At 48.4% G+C, this 20,022-nt stretch overlaps 1 protein-coding gene across 1 annotated transcript in view; it reads left to right on the top strand.

Moving 5' to 3' along the window:
• kiaa1549la (KIAA1549-like a) overlaps positions 1 to 20,022 on the top strand; it is a 431,663-nt gene that overhangs the window by 319,367 nt on the left and 92,274 nt on the right. The window contains exon 15 of the mRNA XM_072466225.1: positions 4,533 to 4,711. Within this exon, the coding sequence (XP_072322326.1) occupies positions 4,533 to 4,711 (179 nt within the window). The remainder of the gene's footprint in view (positions 1 to 4,532; positions 4,712 to 20,022) is intronic.

Below are 20,022 nucleotides of genomic sequence, written 5' to 3'. Positions count from 1 at the left end.
GAATGGAGCAGAACAAAAAGAAAATCTCTCCCAACAGTATTTTATTTTAATCACTGTGTAACCCAAATCTGTTGGATGATTTTTACGGCTTGTATTTGCTGTCAGTGTCATTCTGGCAATGAAGAAATTGAGCAGTGGGGAGATTTAAACCTATATTGAATTGCCCAGTATGATGTGTAAAATTCAGGTAAGCTGCAATTGCCATTGTTTCTAATATTTTTAAAACATCTTTTGAGACAGTGAAATTGATGTGTACAGCAAAACAGAAGTAACCAGGCTTGTATTTCACAGCCTCAGGATGTCACATCTCATTTTACAGCCAATTAATAAGTGTGGTCACTCTTGTAATTTAGGAAATGTGATGTCCAATTCCTGCACAGCAAGCTCCCACAAACAGCAGTGACACAACCTGCATTTTAGTGAACGGGTTGAAGGATAAATATTAGGTTAGAAACCAGAGAGCACGCCCTTGATCGCTTTTGAGTGACATAGGATTTTTAAAAATTTGTTCATTCAAATGTAGCAGGCAAGGCCAGTATTTATTACCCATTTATAAAAACCCTTGAGAAGACGATTGCCAGCCACCTTCTTGAACTGCTAGTAGCCCATGCGATGTAGGTTCGCCCACTGTTCTGTTAGGGAAGGAGTTCCAGAATTGTGACCCAGCGACAGTGAAGGAATAACAATATAGCTCCAAGTCAGGATGATGTCTGACTTGGAGGGGAACTTGCAGGTGGTGGGATCCCCTGCGCTCACTGCCCTCATCTTTCTAGGCAGTAGAGATCGCGGGTTTGGGAGATGCTAATATAAAGGAGTCTTGGCGAGTTGCTGCAGTGCAACCTATAGATTATATGTACTGCTACTACTGTGTACCAATGCTGGAGGGAGTTAATCTCAAAGGTGATGGATAAGGTGTCAATCAAGAGCAAATCCACCTAAGTGGGCAGAAGTTGGCTTCAGTTTAATGTTGCCTCTGAAAGATGGCACATTCGATAGTGCAGTATTCCCTCAGGACTGTACTGGGAGTGTCAGCCTAGATTATGCATTGAAATCTGTCAATTATGACTTGCAGCCTAAAGCTTCTGACTCAGAGAGTGCTACCCACTGAACTACGTGTAACACTTGATAAGACGCTGCATTAATGCAACAGTACAAGCATGTACAGTCTAATGGGGCTTGAACCCACAACAGGCTGCCTTTAGAGGTGCAAGTGCCAGCACTAAGCAACAAGGGAGCTTGATAGATAATAAATGGCAGTAGGTGGGATGTGGAGGACAGGCATGATGGGGCTTCTGTTTAGCAAGTTAAGCTCCATTGCTCGTTCAGCAATGAGAATGGTTCACTCAGTCAATTTGAGATAGCCTGAATAGAGGGCAGCACGGTGGCATTGCGGAGGGCAGCACGATAGCATAGTGGGAGGGCAGCATGGTGTTATAGTACTGGGTTCAGTAATATGTGTCGGTACTAGTTGCTGTATATCCAGAAGGTCTGATGGTGTGATCCTGAAGACACCACGAGTCTTCAACTTCAAGCAAACTAATTTATAAAGTAATAATTAATTATAATTGAGTTCGACACTCTATAGAACTATCACTAGTAATCAAGTAATTAAGTATTAATGTGTTAACTGATTCAAAACTATACGTGCTAATTATGCTATGATCTGTCTATCATACACTACTGCTGTCTAGCCACTCCTCGGTTGAAAGAGACCGAAATGCTCTGGGAGCTGATACTTATAGTGGGATCTAGTAGTGCCCTCTCGTGGTAGTGTTACAGTTAGATGTTATAATTAACCCTTTAGTTATATACATGTATACATATCATTACACACAGTAACATAGTGGTTAGCATTATGGCTTCATAGCGCCAGGGTCCAGGTTCGATTCCTGGCTTGGGTCACTGTCTGTGCGGAGTCTTCACCTTCTCCTCATGTCTGCATGGGTTTCATCCGGGTGCTCCGGTTTGCCCCCACAAGTCCCGAAAGACGTGCTATTAGGTAATTTGGACATTCTGAATTCTCCCTCTGTGTACCCGAACAGGCGCCGGAATGTGGCGACGAGGGGATTTTCACAGTAACTTCATTGCAGTGTTAATGTAAGCCTACTTGTGACAATAAAGATTATTATTATTAGTCGTTGAGCTTTATGGAATTACGTTACTGATGAATGTGGGATATGGATTCCTTTCCTAACAGCACTGTGGATGCATCTAAACTAGCTAAACTGTAGCAGTTCAAAAAAAGCTAACTCACCACTGCCTTCTCAAAGGCAATTAGGGATGGGCAATAAATGCTGACAACAACATCCCATGAATGGTTAAAAAAAATGAAGGCAGAATAAGTAGGAACCCAGCACAAATCAGCTTAGCAAATTTCCATAATGACTCATAATATTTTATGGTGCACGCTCTGTGATATTCGTTGAATTCTTGTTTCAAATTGAAGAACATGGGATTTTTCATTTGAAGCCGAACCGTTTGGTGTAGTTAAGTTTGATTGGCGAGCGTGACAGACAGTCAATATAGATGCAGAGTTGTTGATTATTTTTTGGGCTTGCAGTGCTTTCGAGGAGACAAGTCATTCAGAAACGTGCCAGAACGTGAGATCCTCGCATGAGGTAACAGTTGAAATGAAAATGAAATGAAAATCGCTTATTGTGGCTTCAAATGAAGTTACTGTGAAAAGCCCCTAGTCGCCACATTCCGGCGCCTGTTCGGGGAGGCTGGGAATTGAACCGTGCTGCTGGCCTGCCTTGGTTTGTGCTGTCAGTCAGTTGCCTTACCCTTAGCACATTAATCACTGAGTCCTGCAAAGTGTTTAAACATGTACTCCCTGACTTTCCCCTATCCTACACCCAGACGATCCCTTGTCCCAGGAAGTGTCGATGCTGGACATTAACCCCAGTGATGTTACTGTGTGAATACCTAATGCAGTCATATCAAATTCCTTTCTCCACCATTATACTTGCTCGAAGCAAAACATTTGTATAATAACTTCATGGCTATAAATTTCTGCTGTAGAGTAGACTTCCATCACAGTGGGCCAGTGACAGTAGACAATACAGTGACAATAGACTGTCATGTATTTGCAGCGATTGAGTTGTATTTCTTAAATGGTTCTTTTTGTGTGTCCTTATTTAGCTATGTAATGGACATGTTACATCAAATTTGCAGTACAGAAACAGGCCATTCAGTGCAAAAGCTTCATGCAAGTGTTTACGCTCCATGTGAGCCTCTTGTCCTACTACATCTCTTAAATTAGTCAACTGTTGCTCTTATTAGCCTTAGTTTTATTAGCTCTAATTCTGTCACCTTTGCTCACGAGTTGCCAGGTATCTTTCTGATACCGCCACGTGGTTCAAGCTCTAGTTATGATTAATAAGACAGCACACCGCTTAGTAAGAGTAAAATCAACGGTCATTTATTATGTACAGCAATAAATACTTAAACAATAATCCTACTTTCTAGACTACACCTACCACTACTGGCCAATACTTAACTTTTGGGAATGGCCCACCAGGTCAGGGAAACGAATGGCTTATCGAATTGGGTCTGGCCTGCGGGATTCAAAGGCTGATACAGGTCGATGGCTAGGAGTCTCTATCGGGTAGCGATCGCTGGAGTCAAACTTACGGTTGCTGGTCGATGGTTCTTGCAAAGGTTGCGAGCAGGAGAAGAAGGGAGAGAAGGGTCGATCTGAACTTGGCCCCTATCTTTTATAGTTCGCGGGGGCTTCCCGCCTCTCGGGGCGGACCTTGACCCTGGTCCCAAGTGATTGGAGTTGTTCCCAATCACTGGGTTCAAGATGCTCCAATAATGGGGCGATTCCTTGATCGGGGGGTGGTCGTTCACCTTTCTTTGTCTCGGCCACTGCTGGCGCCGAGAGATCTGGATCGGCATTCAATTGCTAATATGCTGCAATTGTTCCCGGGGATAGCCGATTAAACTGCAGATGTCTGGGTTGATGTGCTGCTAATGGTCGCAGGTATCGATCTGGGCCGACTTCCCCAGAGCCGAATACGCTGTTCTGTCTGCAGCTGTCCGTTTGTGCCCTGTTGGCTGCTTTTCCCATCAGCCGTTTCGGTTAGCCATTTTACATCGGGTTTTGGCCAAATTAATCGGGAGTCAGCCATTTTAGGTGGCTGCAAAACAAATGTAATTTCTGTAATTTTAACAATATATTCACAGGTTGGGAACAGTACTACAAGACCAGCATTTATTGCCTATATTTAATTGCCCTTGAGATGTTCATGGTGAACTGCCTTCATGAACCACTGCAGTCCATGTGTTGCAGGTACACCAGTGCTGTTAGGGAGTTCTAGAAGTTTGACACAGTGACAGTGAAGGAACAGTGATATATTCCCACATCACAAGAATGTTTGGATGTGTCGCCCTTGCTTAATTTCTTTCGAAGGAGAGGAAGGAATTTTGAGTGAGCGACTAGTTAAGGAATCTTGTCTCCCACACTCATTTCTGTTATTTTTGTCTCTTGTTGTGTTACGACCTGACATTCGTTATGAAACATGGTTCAGCACCAGTCAGTGATGAGGAGGAGAGTTCCACGCTGTTTGAACACGTCTCCAAGACATCGGACGATCCTTTCGACACTTCCTCTGGCTCTGTTCAGCTTCTCTCGGTCAAGCCTCTGACGGCCCACCCTGGTTACCCTGGTTCAGAACGGAGTCCAGAGGCAGTAGTGGTCAATGGAGAGGTAAGCATGATGTCTTGTTTACCTTTGTAGAAAGGTGCATGATGGGATTTCCCACCACAAGAGATATTTTCAAATATACTCTCCCAGATAAGGTAACTAAGGAACAACATATCAGTCTGATAGAAGAATCCAGAACATGCGTGTGAACTCTTAGAATTCAAGTTAAACGGTTGAAAGTCTTGCCAATGGGAATACAGAGCACACTTAGCACAGTGGGCTAAACAGCTGGTTTGTAATGCAGAACAAGGCCAGCAGCGCAGGTTCAATTCCCGTAGCAGCCTCCCCGAACAGGCGCCGGAATGTGGTGACTAGGGGCTTTTCACAGTAACTTCATTGAAGCCTACTTGTGACAATAAGCGATTATTATTATTACTATCCCATTAGGTCGTGGATACAGGAGGTGCTTGAAAAGGAGACATAAAGTTACCTGAGAAGGTCATCAGAGATGTAGGAAAAGGACAGGGAATTGAAATGCAGAGACAGAGCTATCACAGCTAACAAAACTGTGCTGGAGGCCTCAGTTTCATGTCTCAGTCAAAGAATAGCACCTCCAACAGTGCAACATTCCCATAGTACTGCATTAGGAGGGTCACCCTATGTGCTCTGGTTTGTGGGGTTAAAGTTCAACCCATGACTTACTGCTTCAGAGGTGCAAATGCTACCCACTGAGCCAAGGCTGATATTTAATAAGTTGTTATATAAATGCACATTGCTGCCAAGCACAAACACCAGGATGAGATTGAAACCCACAACCTCTTGACTCAGATCGAGAGTGTCACCCACTGAGTTATAGCTGGCACCCAATGAATGTGAAAGAGGAAGAACAAAGTGATTGGGAGATTGACATGGACAGTGAGATAGAAAGGGAGAGGCAGAGGTGCAAAGAGAAATAAATCAAGAAAGAGACAAGGATTAACTGATCGACTGACGGGATGAGATGGGCTGCCTGATTTACAATCTGTCCGATATTATTTTCATTGATCAGTGAAAAGTAAAATCAGGCAGGCGGGTGAGGTTGGAATGACCCCAATGAATTGCTTTTGGAGCACGATCACTGTTGTTATGTTGACAAATGTAAGAAATTTGTTAATGCTCAAACAGCAGCTAGATCAATAACCAGCTATTTGTTCAACAATCTCCCTTGAAGGACTCTCAGAGTGTAAACTGAAGTGTTTTGGGACTCTACAGTAGTGGTGAGATTTCCATAAAAGATATATGGGGCGTGATTTCCCGGCCTCGTCGCATCCAACTTTGTGACGCAATGCACAGTTGAATCTCATGAAAGACCTCTTGCGCGATTCGCAGTTCTTGAAACATCTCGCAAGATTCAACAAAATTATGTAAGTACGGCCTTGGCGGATCTCGCTGAGGCCAAAAAAAGGCAAAATGCCATTAAATAGTTGGGTGTTTCCTGGCGCTGCAGCCGCCGAGAAACATCCCGCTAAACACGTCCAAAAGCGGACTTTTTTTTCCAGTTGAATCTCACTCATGGTTCTTTAAAAAAAAATTTCAATAAAAGTCCCAGGAAATAGCTTAGTATCAGATAAAAGGCTGCAAATTCTAATGTGAATAACTCACTGCTTGACCGATACAAATTAGGAACAGAAGTAGGCCATTCAGCCTCTCAAGTTTGGATAAATGTGAGGTTATCATAGAACATAGAACATTACAGCGTAGTACAGGCCCTTCGGCCCTCGATGTTGCGCCAACCTGTGAAACCACTTTAAAGCCCATCTACACTATTCCCTTATCAATGCTTCCACATCCTTCCTATAATCCGGCGACTAGAATTGCACGCAATACTCCAAATGCGGCCGCACCAGAGTTTTGTACAGCTGCAACATGACCTCATGGCTCCGAAACTCAATCCCTTTACCAATAAAAGCTAACACACCGTACGCCTTCTTAACAACCCTCTCTACCTGGGTGGCAACTTTCAGGGATCTATGTACATGGACACCGAGATCTCTCTGCTCATCCACACTGCCAAGAATCTTACCATTAGCCCAGTACTCTGTCTTCCTGTTATTCCTTCCAAAATGAATCACCTCACACTTTTCTGCATTAAACTCCATTTGCCACTTCTCAGCCCAGCGCTGCAGCTTATCTATGTTCCTCTGTAACTTGTAACATCCTTCCGCACTGTGCACAACTCCACTGACTTTAGTGTCATCTGCAAATTTACTCACCCATCCATCTACGCCCTCCTCCAGGTCATTTATAAAAATGACAAACAGCAGTGGCGCCAAAACAGATCCTTGTGGTACACCACTAGTAACTGGACTCCAGTCTGAACATTTCCCATCAACCACCACCCTTTGTCGTCTTCCAGCTAGCCAATTTCTGATCCAAACTGCTAAATCACCCTGAATACCATGCTTCCGTATTTTCTGCAGTAGCCTACCGTGGGGAACCTTATCAAACGCTTTACTGAAATCCATATACACCACATCAACTGCTTTGCCCTCATCCGCCTGTTTGGTCACCTTCTCAAAGAACTCAATAAGGTTTGTGAGGCACGACCTACCCTTCACAAAACCGTGTTGACTATCTCTAATCAAATTATTCCTTTCCAGATGATTTTACATCCTATCTCTTTTTAACCTTTCCAAGATGTTGCCCACAACAGAAGTAAGGCTCACTGGTCTATAGTTACCGGGGTTGTCTCTGCTCCCCTTCTTGAACAAGGGGACAACATTTGCTGTCCTCCAGTCTTCTGGCACTATTCCTGTAGACAAAAATGACTTAAAGATCAAAGCCAAAGGCTCAGCAATTTCCTCCCTAGCTGCCCAGAGAATCCTAGGATAAATCCCATCCGGCCGATGGGGACTTATCTATTTTCACACTTTCCAGAATTGCTAACACCTCCTCTTTATGAACCTCAAGCCCTTCTAGTCTAGTAGCCTGAATCTCAGTATTCTCCTCGACAACATTGTCTTTTTCCTGCGTGAATACTGACGAAAAATATTCATTTAGCACCTCTCCTATCTCCTCGGACTCCAAGCACAACTTCCCACTACTGTCCTTGACTGGCCCTACCTCTTTGGTAGCAAAACTAAGAAAGCAGACCATTGTCTGAATAACCATAAATTAAGAGAAGGGAATGTGCAATGAGACCTGGGTGTTCTCGTACACCAGTCACTGAAGGTAAGCATGCAGGTACAGCAGGCGGTAAAGAAGGCAAACGGTATGCTGGCCTTCATTGTGAGAGGATTCAAGCACACGAGCAGGGATGTCTTGCTGCAATTATACAGAGGCTTGGTGAGACCACATCTGGAATATTGTGTGCAGTTTTGGTCTCCTTATCTGAAGAAGAATGTTCTTGCTATGGAGGGAGTGCAGCAAACCAGAGTGATTCCAGGGATGGCAGGACGGAAGTATGAAGAGAGATTGAATCGGTTAGGATTGTATTCGCTGGGGAAAGAGGGGGGATCCCATAGAAACCTGTAAAATTCTAACAGCACTAGACAGGATAGATGCAGGAAGGATGTTCCCGATGGTGGGTGTGTCCAGAACCAGAACTGGCAGTCTGAGGATACGGGGTAGACCATTTAGGACAGAGATAAGTAGAAATGTCTTCACCCAGAGAGTAGGAGCCTGTGGAATTTGTTACCATAGGAAGTAGTTGAGTCTGAAACATTGTATGGTTTCAAGAAGCAATTAGATGTAGAACTTAGGGGGAAGAGGATCAAAGGATATGGGGGAAAGCAGGATTAGGCTGTTGAGTTGGATGATCAGTCATGAACATAACGAATGGTGGGCTTGAAGTGCCGAATGGCCTCCGCCTGCTCTTTTTTCTATGTTTCTCTATGGGGACAAAGCGGTATTAGGCAATTGAGTTGGATGATCAGCCATGATCATCATGAATGGTGGAGCAGACTAGAAAGGCTGAATGGCCTCCTCCTGCTCCTATTTTCTATGTTTCTAATGCATTTATATCCTTGCTTAAATAAGGAGAGGAAAACTGTACACACTACTCCAGATGTGGTCTCACTAATGCCCTGTATAACTGTGGCAAGATATCCACACTTTTATATCCCATTCCCCTGCAATAAATGACAACAATCCTGATCACATGCTGTATTTGCATACCAAATTTTGTGATTCAAGACACCCAGTTCTCCTCTGTACCTCAGAGTTCTGCAATCCCTCTCCATTTAGATAATATGCTGATTTTTTATTCTTCCTACCAAAGTAGTGATTTCTCACATTATCCTCCATCAGCCAATTTTTTGCCTACTATATCCTTTTGTAGACTACTTTATGTCCTCTTCACAACCTATATATTTTTGTGTCATCAAGAAATTTATCAACTATACATTTTGCCTCTTCATCCACAACTTTGATATAGATCATAAATATTTGAGGCCCCAGCACTGATCCTGTGGCATTCCACTCTTGCCAACCTGAAAATGACCCATTTATGCCTACTCTTTGTTTCCTGTAAGCTAACAAATCCTCTGTGCATGCAATTATATCACCCGCGTCCCCCATCCTTACACCATGAGCTCTTCTTTTGTGCAGTTTGATGTGGCACTTTGGCAAATGCCATCTGGAAATCTGTGTACACCACATCTACAGGTTCTCCTTTATCCATGTGGTTTGTTACTTCTTCAAAGAACTCTAATAAATTAGTCAAACATGATTTCCCTTTCACAAAGCCATGTTCACTCTTCCTAATTGTATTGAGATTTTTTAAGTGCCCTGTGATAACCTGCTCAGTAAGAGTTTCCAGCATTTTCCTTATGACAGATGTCAGGCTAACTGACCTGCCACATCCTGCTTCTTGAATAGAGGAGTTACAATTGCTATTTTCCAATATGATTGCCGATTCCAGCCTTGGGTGACTGTCTGTAGATTTTGCACTTTCTCCCCGTGTCTGCGTGGGTTTCCTCCGGGTGTTCCAGGTTCCTCCCACAGTCCAAAGATATGCAGGTTAGATGGATTGGCCATGATAAAATTGCCACTTAGTGTCCAGGGATGTGCAGGTTGGTGGGATTGTGGGGATAGGGAGTGGGCCTCGAATGGATGTTCTTTCCGAGGATTGGTGCAGACTCGATGGTCCAAATGGCCTCCTTCTGCACTGCAGTGATTCAGTAGTTCGAGCATTCAGCAAATGCATGAGACCACCATCTGCTGCAAGATCACCTCTGTGGGCTCTCTTATTATCTTCAAAATAAGAATCAACAGTCTGGTTGATTGGGGGGGGGGGTCCAAAAATACAATTTTATTGCTAAATATTCACTTTAATACACTTACATAAGAACTGAATCAAAGCTTAGATCAAATAATACATAAACTGGTCAGAACATAGCGAAAAGCATTGGACATCAAAGCATAAGAAAAGTATGAGAAATAGATGATTCAGGAAGGCAGGAATTCAAGAATGAAACTTTGCCCACAAGGTCTTTTAAGGGAATCCTGCATGATTCCATATCTATGGTCTAACCCCTTATTTACTCTCATTTGTTCTAATTCTCAGCTGAGGTTTTCTGATTTATTCAAACAACTGTCTGTTACTTGGAACATGATTTGTTATCCAAGCATTGGTCATTACTCAAAATTCACTAATGTCCATCAAATTAATTTAATGTCTACGAGCACCCGCCATATATGCCATTCCTAAAAAGATAAAACGCTTGCCTTAACCTTGCTTTTGATACATTTTATGCATTACAATTTTATGCAACTTTTCATGAAACAATGTTTTGAATTTCTGCAGACGTGGCACCAAAGTTTGATAGTTTATTCATCATCTGAAACAATGACTGTATTCTCACAGTCAAGACATTTTTAATATTTTGACTCCTTAGTTATGCATTCAATCAGCACCTCAAACCATTAATGAATCAATAGGCTATCACCTCCAAGCCAAACATTATCATGACTTTGAATAATATTGGGCGCGATTCTCTTAAATGGAGACAAAGTCCCGACGCCGGAGTGAAAATCGGGGAGTTTCACTCCGGCGTCGGAGCCGGCTCTCAGTCCCCTATTCTCCCACCCCCGCGGGGGTTAGAGGTGGCGTTGCGTATTTTACGCGCGCTGGGCCTTGGCGCCGCGTAAAAAGCGGCGCCGCGTCAATGACCCGGCCGGCGCCGCGTAAATGATGTCACCCACGCATGCGCCAATCCGCGCATGCGCAGTTGCCGTCCTCCCCGAGGCCGCCCCGCAAGAAGATGGCGGATGGATCTTGCGGGGCGGCGGAGGATAGGAGATCCTCCTTTAGAGATGCCGGCCCGCTGATTGGTGGGCACCGATCGCTGGCAAGACCCCATCGGAGGCCCCCCCGGTGCAGGAACCCCCCCCCCCCCCACAGGCCGCCCCCCCAGCGTTCCCGCGCAGTTCCCGCCGCCGCGACCAGATGTGGACGGCGCCGGCGGGAACCTGTCGTGCTGGGGCGGCCGCTTGGCCCATCCGGGCCGGAGAATCACCGCTCGCCTTTTGCACATGGCAAGCGGCGATTCACCGAGCGGCCAGGCGTGATTCTCACGGCAGGGGGGGGGGATCGCATGCAGGTGTCGGGGCGGCGTGGCGGGACTCGGGCGGCGCCCTGGCGATTCTCCCACCCGGCGTGGGGGGGAGAATTCCACCCATTGTTTTTCCTTCACTGTCACTATATCAGAATCTGGGAACTTCCTCTGTAACAGCAAAGTGGGTGTATCTATTGGACATGGTTCAAGAGGGTGTCTCACCACCACCTTCTCAAATGCAATCATGGATGGGCAATAAATGCTGGTCTTACCCATCGATGCTCCCATGAACAAATTTTTAAAAAGCATCCAATGTCCATTAATGAATCACTAAGAGTTTACAGAAGTATTATTTAAACTCTGTGCTCCCTTGAGGGATAGGGCCATTCCAACATGCATGAGTCATGATTGTTTCAAGGGTAGTTATCCAGTGAGCTGAAATTCTTTTGTTGTCCTCAAGTGTTGCCAAAATATCATTGGAGTAATGAGTCACCCGTTTTTCGGCTGCTGTGAAAGCCTATTTTGCACTTCCAGTTAAATGTTGAGTAGTAAATTCAACTTTCTCTGTCTCTGACATTCTGTGGCCCTACCCAGACAGAGCAGTTACAAACTACAGCAATGGATTGCGGAGTTACCATGGGCGAAATTCTCCTACCCGCCCCGCCACATTTCTGCGCCGACTGGCCGGCGGGAGTCTCCGTAACACCGGCCGGTCAATGGGGTTTCCCATTGTGGGGCAGCCCCACGCCGTCGGGAAACCCCCGGGCGCCGGCAGAACGGAGACTCCCGCCGGCGGAGAATGACGCCCCATGTCTCTGCCAACTCAAATTGGAAGATCATTGTAAACCAGACTGCAATTTGTTGTTTGACACCAATGCTCTTAATTACAATTTGATATAAATAGTTCTAATTTGGATTGAATTTTATATCAAACTTGATAACGTGCTCAAAGCTATCCCTGTGCACTCAGAACTGTCTACATCCACTCAAAGCTAACTGCATGCACTCAAAATTATCTGCATGCACTCAAAGCCAACGACATGGACTCAAAACTATCGGCATGCACTCAAAACTATCGTCATGCACACAAAACTATCGTCATGCACTCAAAGCTTTCTGCATGCACTCAGCTATCTGCATGCACTCAAAACTATCTGCATGCACTCAAAGATACCTGCATGAACTCAAAACTATCTGCATGCACTCAAAGCTATCTGCATGCACTCAAAACTATCGGCATGCACTCAAAACTATCTGCATGCACTCAAAGCTATCTGCATGCACTCAAAGCTATCTGCATGCATCCAAAACTATCTGCATGCACTCAAAGCTATCTGCATGAACTCAAAACTATCTGCATGCACTCAAAGCTATCTGCATGAACTCAAAACTATCTGCATGCACTCAGAGCTATCTGCATGCATCCAAAACTATCGGCATGCAATCAAAACTATCTGCATGCACTCAAAACTATTTGCATGCGCTCAAAACTATCTGCATTCACCCAAAGCTATCTCCGCGTACTTAGAGCTATCCTCGTGAGCTTAAAGCTATCCCCATGCACTCAGCATTGATAAATGCAAGAAAATCAATTACAGAAATAATATGTGAATTTATTAGGATTTTAATTTAGTCCATAAAAATAGTTCACTTATACAATAAAAACTTCAGAGCATCAACTTACCCCTATCCGTTCTGAAATCATTTCAGTCTCAGGGTCTATACTTTCCACCCACCCACTCCCCAGGTCTCCCACAAAGCATGTGCTCAAAGCTATCCCTGTGCGCTCAAAGCTATCTCCCCTTGCACTCAAAGCAATCCCTGCGAGCTCAAAGCTAACTCCCCTTGCTCCCAAAGCTATCCCCATGTGCTCAAAGCTATCTCCGTGTGCTCAAAGCTACCCCAGTGAGGTCAAAGCTAACCCATGAACTCAAAGCTATCCCCATGCGCTCAAAGCTATCCCCATGTGCTCAAAACTATCCCCATGAGCTCAAAGCTAACCCGTGAGCTCAAAGCTATCCCCATGTGCTCAAAGCTATCCCCATGTGCTCAAAGCTATCCCCATGCGCTCAAAGCTATCCCCATGTGCTCAAAGCTATCTCCATGCGCTCAAAGCTATCTCCATGTGCTCAAAGCTATCCCCATGCGCTCAAACTATCCCCATGTGCTCAAAGCTATCCCCATGTGCTCAAAGCTATCCCCATGCGCTCAAAGCTATCCCCATGCGCTCAAACTATCCCCATGTGCTCAAAGCTATCCCCATGTGCTCAAAGCTATCCCCATGCGCTCAAAGCTATCCCCATGTGCTCAAAGCTATCCCCATGTGCTCAAAGCTATCCCCATGTGCTCAAAGCTATCCCCATGCGCTCAAAGCTATCTCCATGCGCTCAAAGCTATCCCCATGCACTCAAAGCTACCCCCATGTGCTCAAAGCTACCCCAATGTACTCAAAGCTATCCCCATGCGCTCAAAGCTATCCCCATGAGGTCAAAGCTATCCCCATCATCGATTATCATAGAATTTACAGTGCAGAAGGAGGCCATTCGGCCCATCGAGTCTGCACCGGCTCTTGGAAAGAGCACCCTACCCAAGGTCAACACCTCCACCCTATCCCCATAACCCAGCAACCCCACCCAACACTAAGGGCAATTTTGGACATTAAGGGCAATTTATCATGGCCAATCCACCTAACCTGCACACTTTGGACTGTGGGAGGAAACCGGAGCACCCGGAGGAAACCCACGCAGGCATGGGGAGGATGTGCAGACTCTGCACAGACGGTGATCCAAGCCGGAATCGAACCTGGGACCCTGGAGCTGTGAAGCAATTGTGCTATCCACAATGCTACCATGCTGCCCATGCGCTCAAAGCTATCCCCATGTGCTCAAAGCTATCCCCATGTGCTCAAAACTATCTCCCATTGCACTCAAAGCTATCTCACAATGCGCTCAAAAGTATCCCCATGAGCTCAAAGCTATCACACATTGTACTCAAAGCTATCCCGTGTACTCACCACTATCCCGTGTGCTCAACGCTATCCCTATGCATTCAAAGCTGTCCGAGCACTCCCCACTGCTTCCCAGCATAACCAAACACCAGTTCTAATTACTTTGTCGAAACTCTTCCCCTTTTTACCCCTCACATACTCAAATTCTCTACATCCCCAACATCACCAAACCTCTGTTACACCCTCCCTCCAGCCTCTCTCCACCCTCCAGCCTCTCTCCCTCCTTCCTCCAGCCTCTCCCTCCCTCCAGCCTCTCTCACCCTCCCTCCAGCCTCTATCTCCCTCCCTCCAGCACCTCTCTCCCTCCCTCCAGCTGCTCTCCCTCCCTCTAGCCTCTCTCCCTCCCTTCAGCCTCTCTCCTCCCTTCCTCCAGCCTCCTTCCCCCTCCCTCCAGCCTCTCTCGTGCCTCCTTCCCTCCCTCCAGCCTATCTCCCCTCCTTCCAGCCTCTCACCCCCTCCCCAGCCTATGTTCCCCTTCCTCCAGCCTCTCTCCCCCTCCATCCAGCTCCTCTCTCCCCCTCAACCGCCAGCCTCTCTCACCCTCCAGCCTCCCCCCCCCTCCTGCCACCCCTCTCCCTCCAGCGGTGTAGTGGTATTGTCGCTGGACTAGTAATCCAGGGACGTTTGGATTTGAACCAGGTCATTCTACCATGGCAGATGGTGAAATTTGAATTCAATAAAAACCTGGAACTCACTGTCGATTGTCGTAAAAACCCATCTGGTTCATTAATGTCCTTTAGGGAAGACAATCTGTCATCCTTACCTGGTCTGATTTACGTGTAATTCCAGACATAGCAATGTGGTGACTCTTAAATGCCTCAGAATTGGCAATAAATGCTGGCCAAGCTCGCAATATCCACATCCCATGAACAAATAAAAAAAAAGACAGCTGGTACAGACGTGATGGGCTGAAAGATCTCCTACACTGCAACAATTCTGTGATACTTTTTTCTGTTTGTCGCTCTTTCTGTCATGTTCTGTATCCTATTTCTAATTGTGTGTGGCTCCAGTTTCTCCCTCAGTTTTCATCTATTGCTACCTGTCTCTTGGGTTATCTTTATCCTCTTCTCAGGCAGTGTTTAATGGAGCTGACAGATTTTGCCCACCTGGCGGAGAGCCAGTGAGAGCCCCACATCGCCTTTTTTGCAAGAAGGCCTGCCATATCCTGTGCCGATCAGTCACTTCACTGGGCAATAGTGGGCCTTCTCTGGGATTAAGGATCTTGGGGGCAAAGGTCCTGACGGCGAAGAGCAGCTGACCAATCAGAGGCCATTGCTCCGCAGTGCCACTGGTGGCTGCAGGTGGCTATTACTGGTACTGCACTTACCCAAGAACTATTAATTCCGTGGACCCGGGCACAAATGGGTGATGGCCAGTCAGCAGGGCTGTGGTAAACCAGTGTTACACCTGTATTAGGTGATGCAAGGTAGGACCTGTACTACAGGTTCGCCGGTAGCCCCTACCTGCCGGCTCCGCCCAGTAGGAGTATAAATATGCGTGTCCTCTATTCAGCAGCCATTTCGCCAGCTGCTGTGGGAGGCCACACATCTTACTGCAATAAAGCCACAGTTGTATCCAGCCTTAGTCTTTGTACAATTGATCGTGCATCAATTTATTGCAGTAAGATTTTCTAGAAGATGGACCTCCGAAACAAACCAGATCGCCTGCAGCTGGATCCGCAATCGAGCGACGCCAGAAAGGACTTTAATCACTGGCTAGCTTGCTTCGTAGCCTATATCAACTCAGCGACCATCCCTCCGACGGAGGCTCAGAAGATACAGATCCCATACTCAAGGTTGAGCTCCAACTTGTTTCCGCTGATCCAGGACGCCCCGAACTACGCGGACGCCATGGCGCTCCTCAAAGAAAACTACGCACAGAAAGCGAACACACTCTTCGCCAGGCATGTACTCGCCACTCGCTCTCAACTCCCTGGTGAGTCCATAGAAGACTCTGGCGGGCCCTAATCCCACTCGTCCGGGACTGTGACTGTCAGGCCGTTATGGCCACCAAACATTCTAACCTTCTTATGCGCGATGCTTTTGTAACGGGGATTGGGTCGGATCTCATTCGCTAAAGGCTGCTTGAAGGGGCCACGCTCGACCTAGCGGCGACTAAGAAGTTAGCACTCTCCATGATGGTCGCCTCATGTAATGCTCAGGCCTGCCCCTCCGGAGCGTGGCCCCCCCCCCTATCCCCCATGGACCCCACAAACGGCCGCCCCAGCCGGGGCTTTACCCAGCCTATACGCCTGCGCCACACGCCAATCCGCGCACCCCGGAGGTCCCCGATGTTGCTTCTGCGGCCAGCAGAAGCACCCTCGCCAACGCTGCCGGGCTCGCGCTGCCATTTGCAAGGCTTGCGGCAAAAAGAGCCACTACACCGCGGTGTGCTAGGCCCACGCAGTCGCCGCTATCGCCCCCTCCCTCCTGATCCACACACAATGGGCATTGCCATCTTCGTCCCGGACCACGCGTGGCCAGTGGGCACTGCCATCTTCACCTCCCCGGACCAAGCGCAGCCAGTCGGCGCTGCCATCTTCACCTCCCGGGGCCACGCGCGGCCAGTGGGCGTCGCCATCTTCACCTCCTGGGGCCGCGAGTGGCCAGTGGGCACCGCCATCTTCCCCCCCTCAGTCCACGTGCAGCCCATGGGCGCCACCATCTTGTCCATCCCCCGCAACGTGCAGCCTATGGGCGCCGCCATCTTGTCCAGCCCCCGCAACGTGCGGCCCATGGGTGCCGTCATTTTGTCCCCCGCAGGATCTTCAGGCGCCGACATCTTGTCTTCCCCACGGGGCATGGACGGTGACAACATTCCACGACCTGGGCCCCCCATGCTCTCTATCTTCTGACGCTAGTGACGACCAACTGCAGCTCGTCTCAATGACGCTCGACCAGTCACGTCCACACAACCTGGCCACCGCTTCGACTACGGTGAAAATCAACGGCCACGTGACCTCTTGCCTGCTGGACTCCGGGAGCACCGAAAGCTTCATCCACCCGGATACGGTAAGGCGCTGCTCCCTCGCGGTCCACCCCGCCAATCAAAGAATCTCCCTGGCCTCCGGATCCCATTCCGTCGTGATCTGGGGGTTCTGCACGGTCACTCTCATGGTCCAGGGTGTAGAATTCAGGGGCTTCCGCCTCTACGTCCTTCCTAATCTCTGCGCTGCACTACTACTAGGCCTGGACTTCAAGTGCAATCTCCAGAGCCTCACCCTCAAATTCGGCAGGCCCCTTCAACCCCTCACTGTGTACGGCCTCGCGACCCTAAAGGTCGACCCACCCTCCCTCTTTGCCAATCTAACTTTGGATTGCAAACTCGTTGCCACCAGGAGCAGATGGTACAGAACCCAGGACAAGACCTTCATCAGGTCCGAGGTCCAGCAGCTGCTTCGGGAGGACATCATCGAGGCCAGCAACAGCCCCTGGAGAGCTCAAGTGGTAGTCGTTAAAACTGCGGAGAAGCACAGAATGGTCGTGGACTACAGCCAGACCATCAATCGGTACACGCAGCTCGATGCGTACCCCCTCCCACGCATATCTGATGTGGTCAATCAGATAACGCAGTACCGGGTCTTCTCAACGATAGACCTAATATCTGCCAACCACCAGCTCCCTATTCGTAAATCGGACCGTCCATACACTGCTTTCGAGGCAGACGGTCGTCTCTATCACTTCCTCAGGGTTCCCTTCGGTGTCACTAACAGGGTCTTGGTCTTCCAAAGGGAGATGGACCGAATGGTCGACCGGTACGGTTTGCGGGCCACCTTTCCGTACCTAAACAATGTCACCATCTGCGTCCATGATCAGCAGGACCACGATGCCAACCTTGCTAAATTCCTCCGCACCGCCACTCTCCTCAACCTCACCTACAACAAGGAGAAGTGCGTGTTCAGCACAACCCGCTTAGCCATCCTCGGCTATGAGGCCCAGAACAGAGTTATGGGGCCCGATCCCGACTGCATGCGCCCCCTCATGGAGCTTCCCCTCCCCCTCTGCCCCAAGGCCCTCAAACGCTGCCTGGGGTTCTTCTCCTACTACGCCCAGTGGGTCCCAAACTACGCGGACAAGGCCCTCCCACTCATTCAGTTCACCCACGTTCCCCTTATGGCCGAGGCACAACAGGTCTTCGCCCGTATCAGAGCTGATATAGCCAAGGCCGGGATGCACGCAGTAGATGAGACACTGCCCTTCCAAGTAGAAAGTGACGCATCAGACGTCGCACTTGCCGCCACCCTCAATCAGGCAGGCAGACCGGTGGCATTCTTTTCCCGCACCCTTCATGCCTCACAAATTCGGCACTCGTCCGTCGAAAAAGAGGCCCAAGCTATCGTTGAAGCTGTGCGGCATTGGAGGCATTACCTGGCCGGAAGGAGATTCACTCTCCTCACTGACCAACGGTCGGTAACCTTCATGTTCAACAACACGCAGCGGGGCAAGATCAATAATGATAAAACCTTGCGGTGGAGAATCGAGCTCTCCACCTATAATTACGAGTTTATGTATCGCCCCGGCAAATTCAACGAGCCCCCAGATGCCCTACCCCGAGGTACATGTGCCAGCGCACAGGTAGACTGACTCCAGGCCCTACACGACAGCCTTTGTCACCCGGGGGGTCACACGATTGTACCATCTTGTCAAGGCTCGCTATCTGCCCTACTCCGTCGAGGAAGTACGGACAGTCACCAGGGACTGCCAGGTCTGTGCGGAGTGCAAGCCGCACTTCTACCGGCCGGACCATGCGCGCCTGGTGAAAGCCACCCGCCCCTTTGAACGCCTCAGTGTGGATTTCAAAGGGCCCCTCCCCTCCACCGACCGTAACACGTATATTCTCAGTGTGGTCGATGAGTACTCCAGATTCCCCTTCGCCATCCGCTGCCCCGGTATGACGTCTGCCACCGTCATCAAGGCCGTAAACATAATCTTCGCTCTGTTCGGCTTCCCGCCTACTTCGACAGTGACAGGGGATCCTCATTCATGAGTGATGAGCTGCGTCAGTTCCTGCACAGCAGGGGTATCGCCTCCAGCAGGACGACCAGCTGTAACCCCCCAAGGAAACGGGCAGGTAGAGAGGGAGAACGGGACAGTTTGGAGGGCCGTCCAACTGGCCCTACGGTCCAGGAACCTCCCAGCCTCTCGCTGGCAGGAGGTCCTCCCTGATGCACTACACTCCATCCGGTCACTACTGTGCACCGCTACGAATAACACACCCCATGAACGCCTTTTTGCCTTCCCCAGGAAGCCCACATCCGTGGTGTCGCTCCCGACTTTACTCACAGCTCCAGGACTGGTCCTGCTCCGTAGGTACGTCCGACTCCACAAGGCGGACCCGTTGGTGGATAGGGTCCATGCCAACCCCCAGTATGCCTATGTGGCGTACCCCGGCGGCAGCCAAGATACTGTCTCCCTCAGGGACCTGGCACCAGCAGGTTCCACACATACACACTTCTCTGGCCCAGCGCCACCCTTCCCTCCCCCGGCGCTCCCAACATTAACCCCGCCAGGACCATCCCTCCTTCCCCTGCCCACGCAAGAGGATGAAGAGGATTTCGGCATGCTCCTGGGATCACCCAACATCAGGCCAGCACCGGCTTCGCCAGCATTGACATCGCCACCGCTACGTCGCTCCCAGCGGAACATCAAGGCACCAGATCGGTTGAATCTCTAACTGGCACCGGACTTTCAAAAGACATTTTTTTTTCTCCTAATGAAACACTGTACGAAACTCACTACTGTATATAGTTCTCCACCACCCCTGCCGAACTCATTTTTAACAAGTGGTGAATGTGGTAAACCACTGTTACACCTGTATTAGGTGATGTAAGG

This window comes from Scyliorhinus torazame, chromosome 10, assembly GCF_047496885.1.
Source record: "Scyliorhinus torazame isolate Kashiwa2021f chromosome 10, sScyTor2.1, whole genome shotgun sequence".
Lineage (NCBI taxonomy): Eukaryota > Metazoa > Chordata > Chondrichthyes > Carcharhiniformes > Scyliorhinidae > Scyliorhinus > Scyliorhinus torazame.
This window is presented reverse-complemented; position numbering and strand designations above follow the sequence as displayed.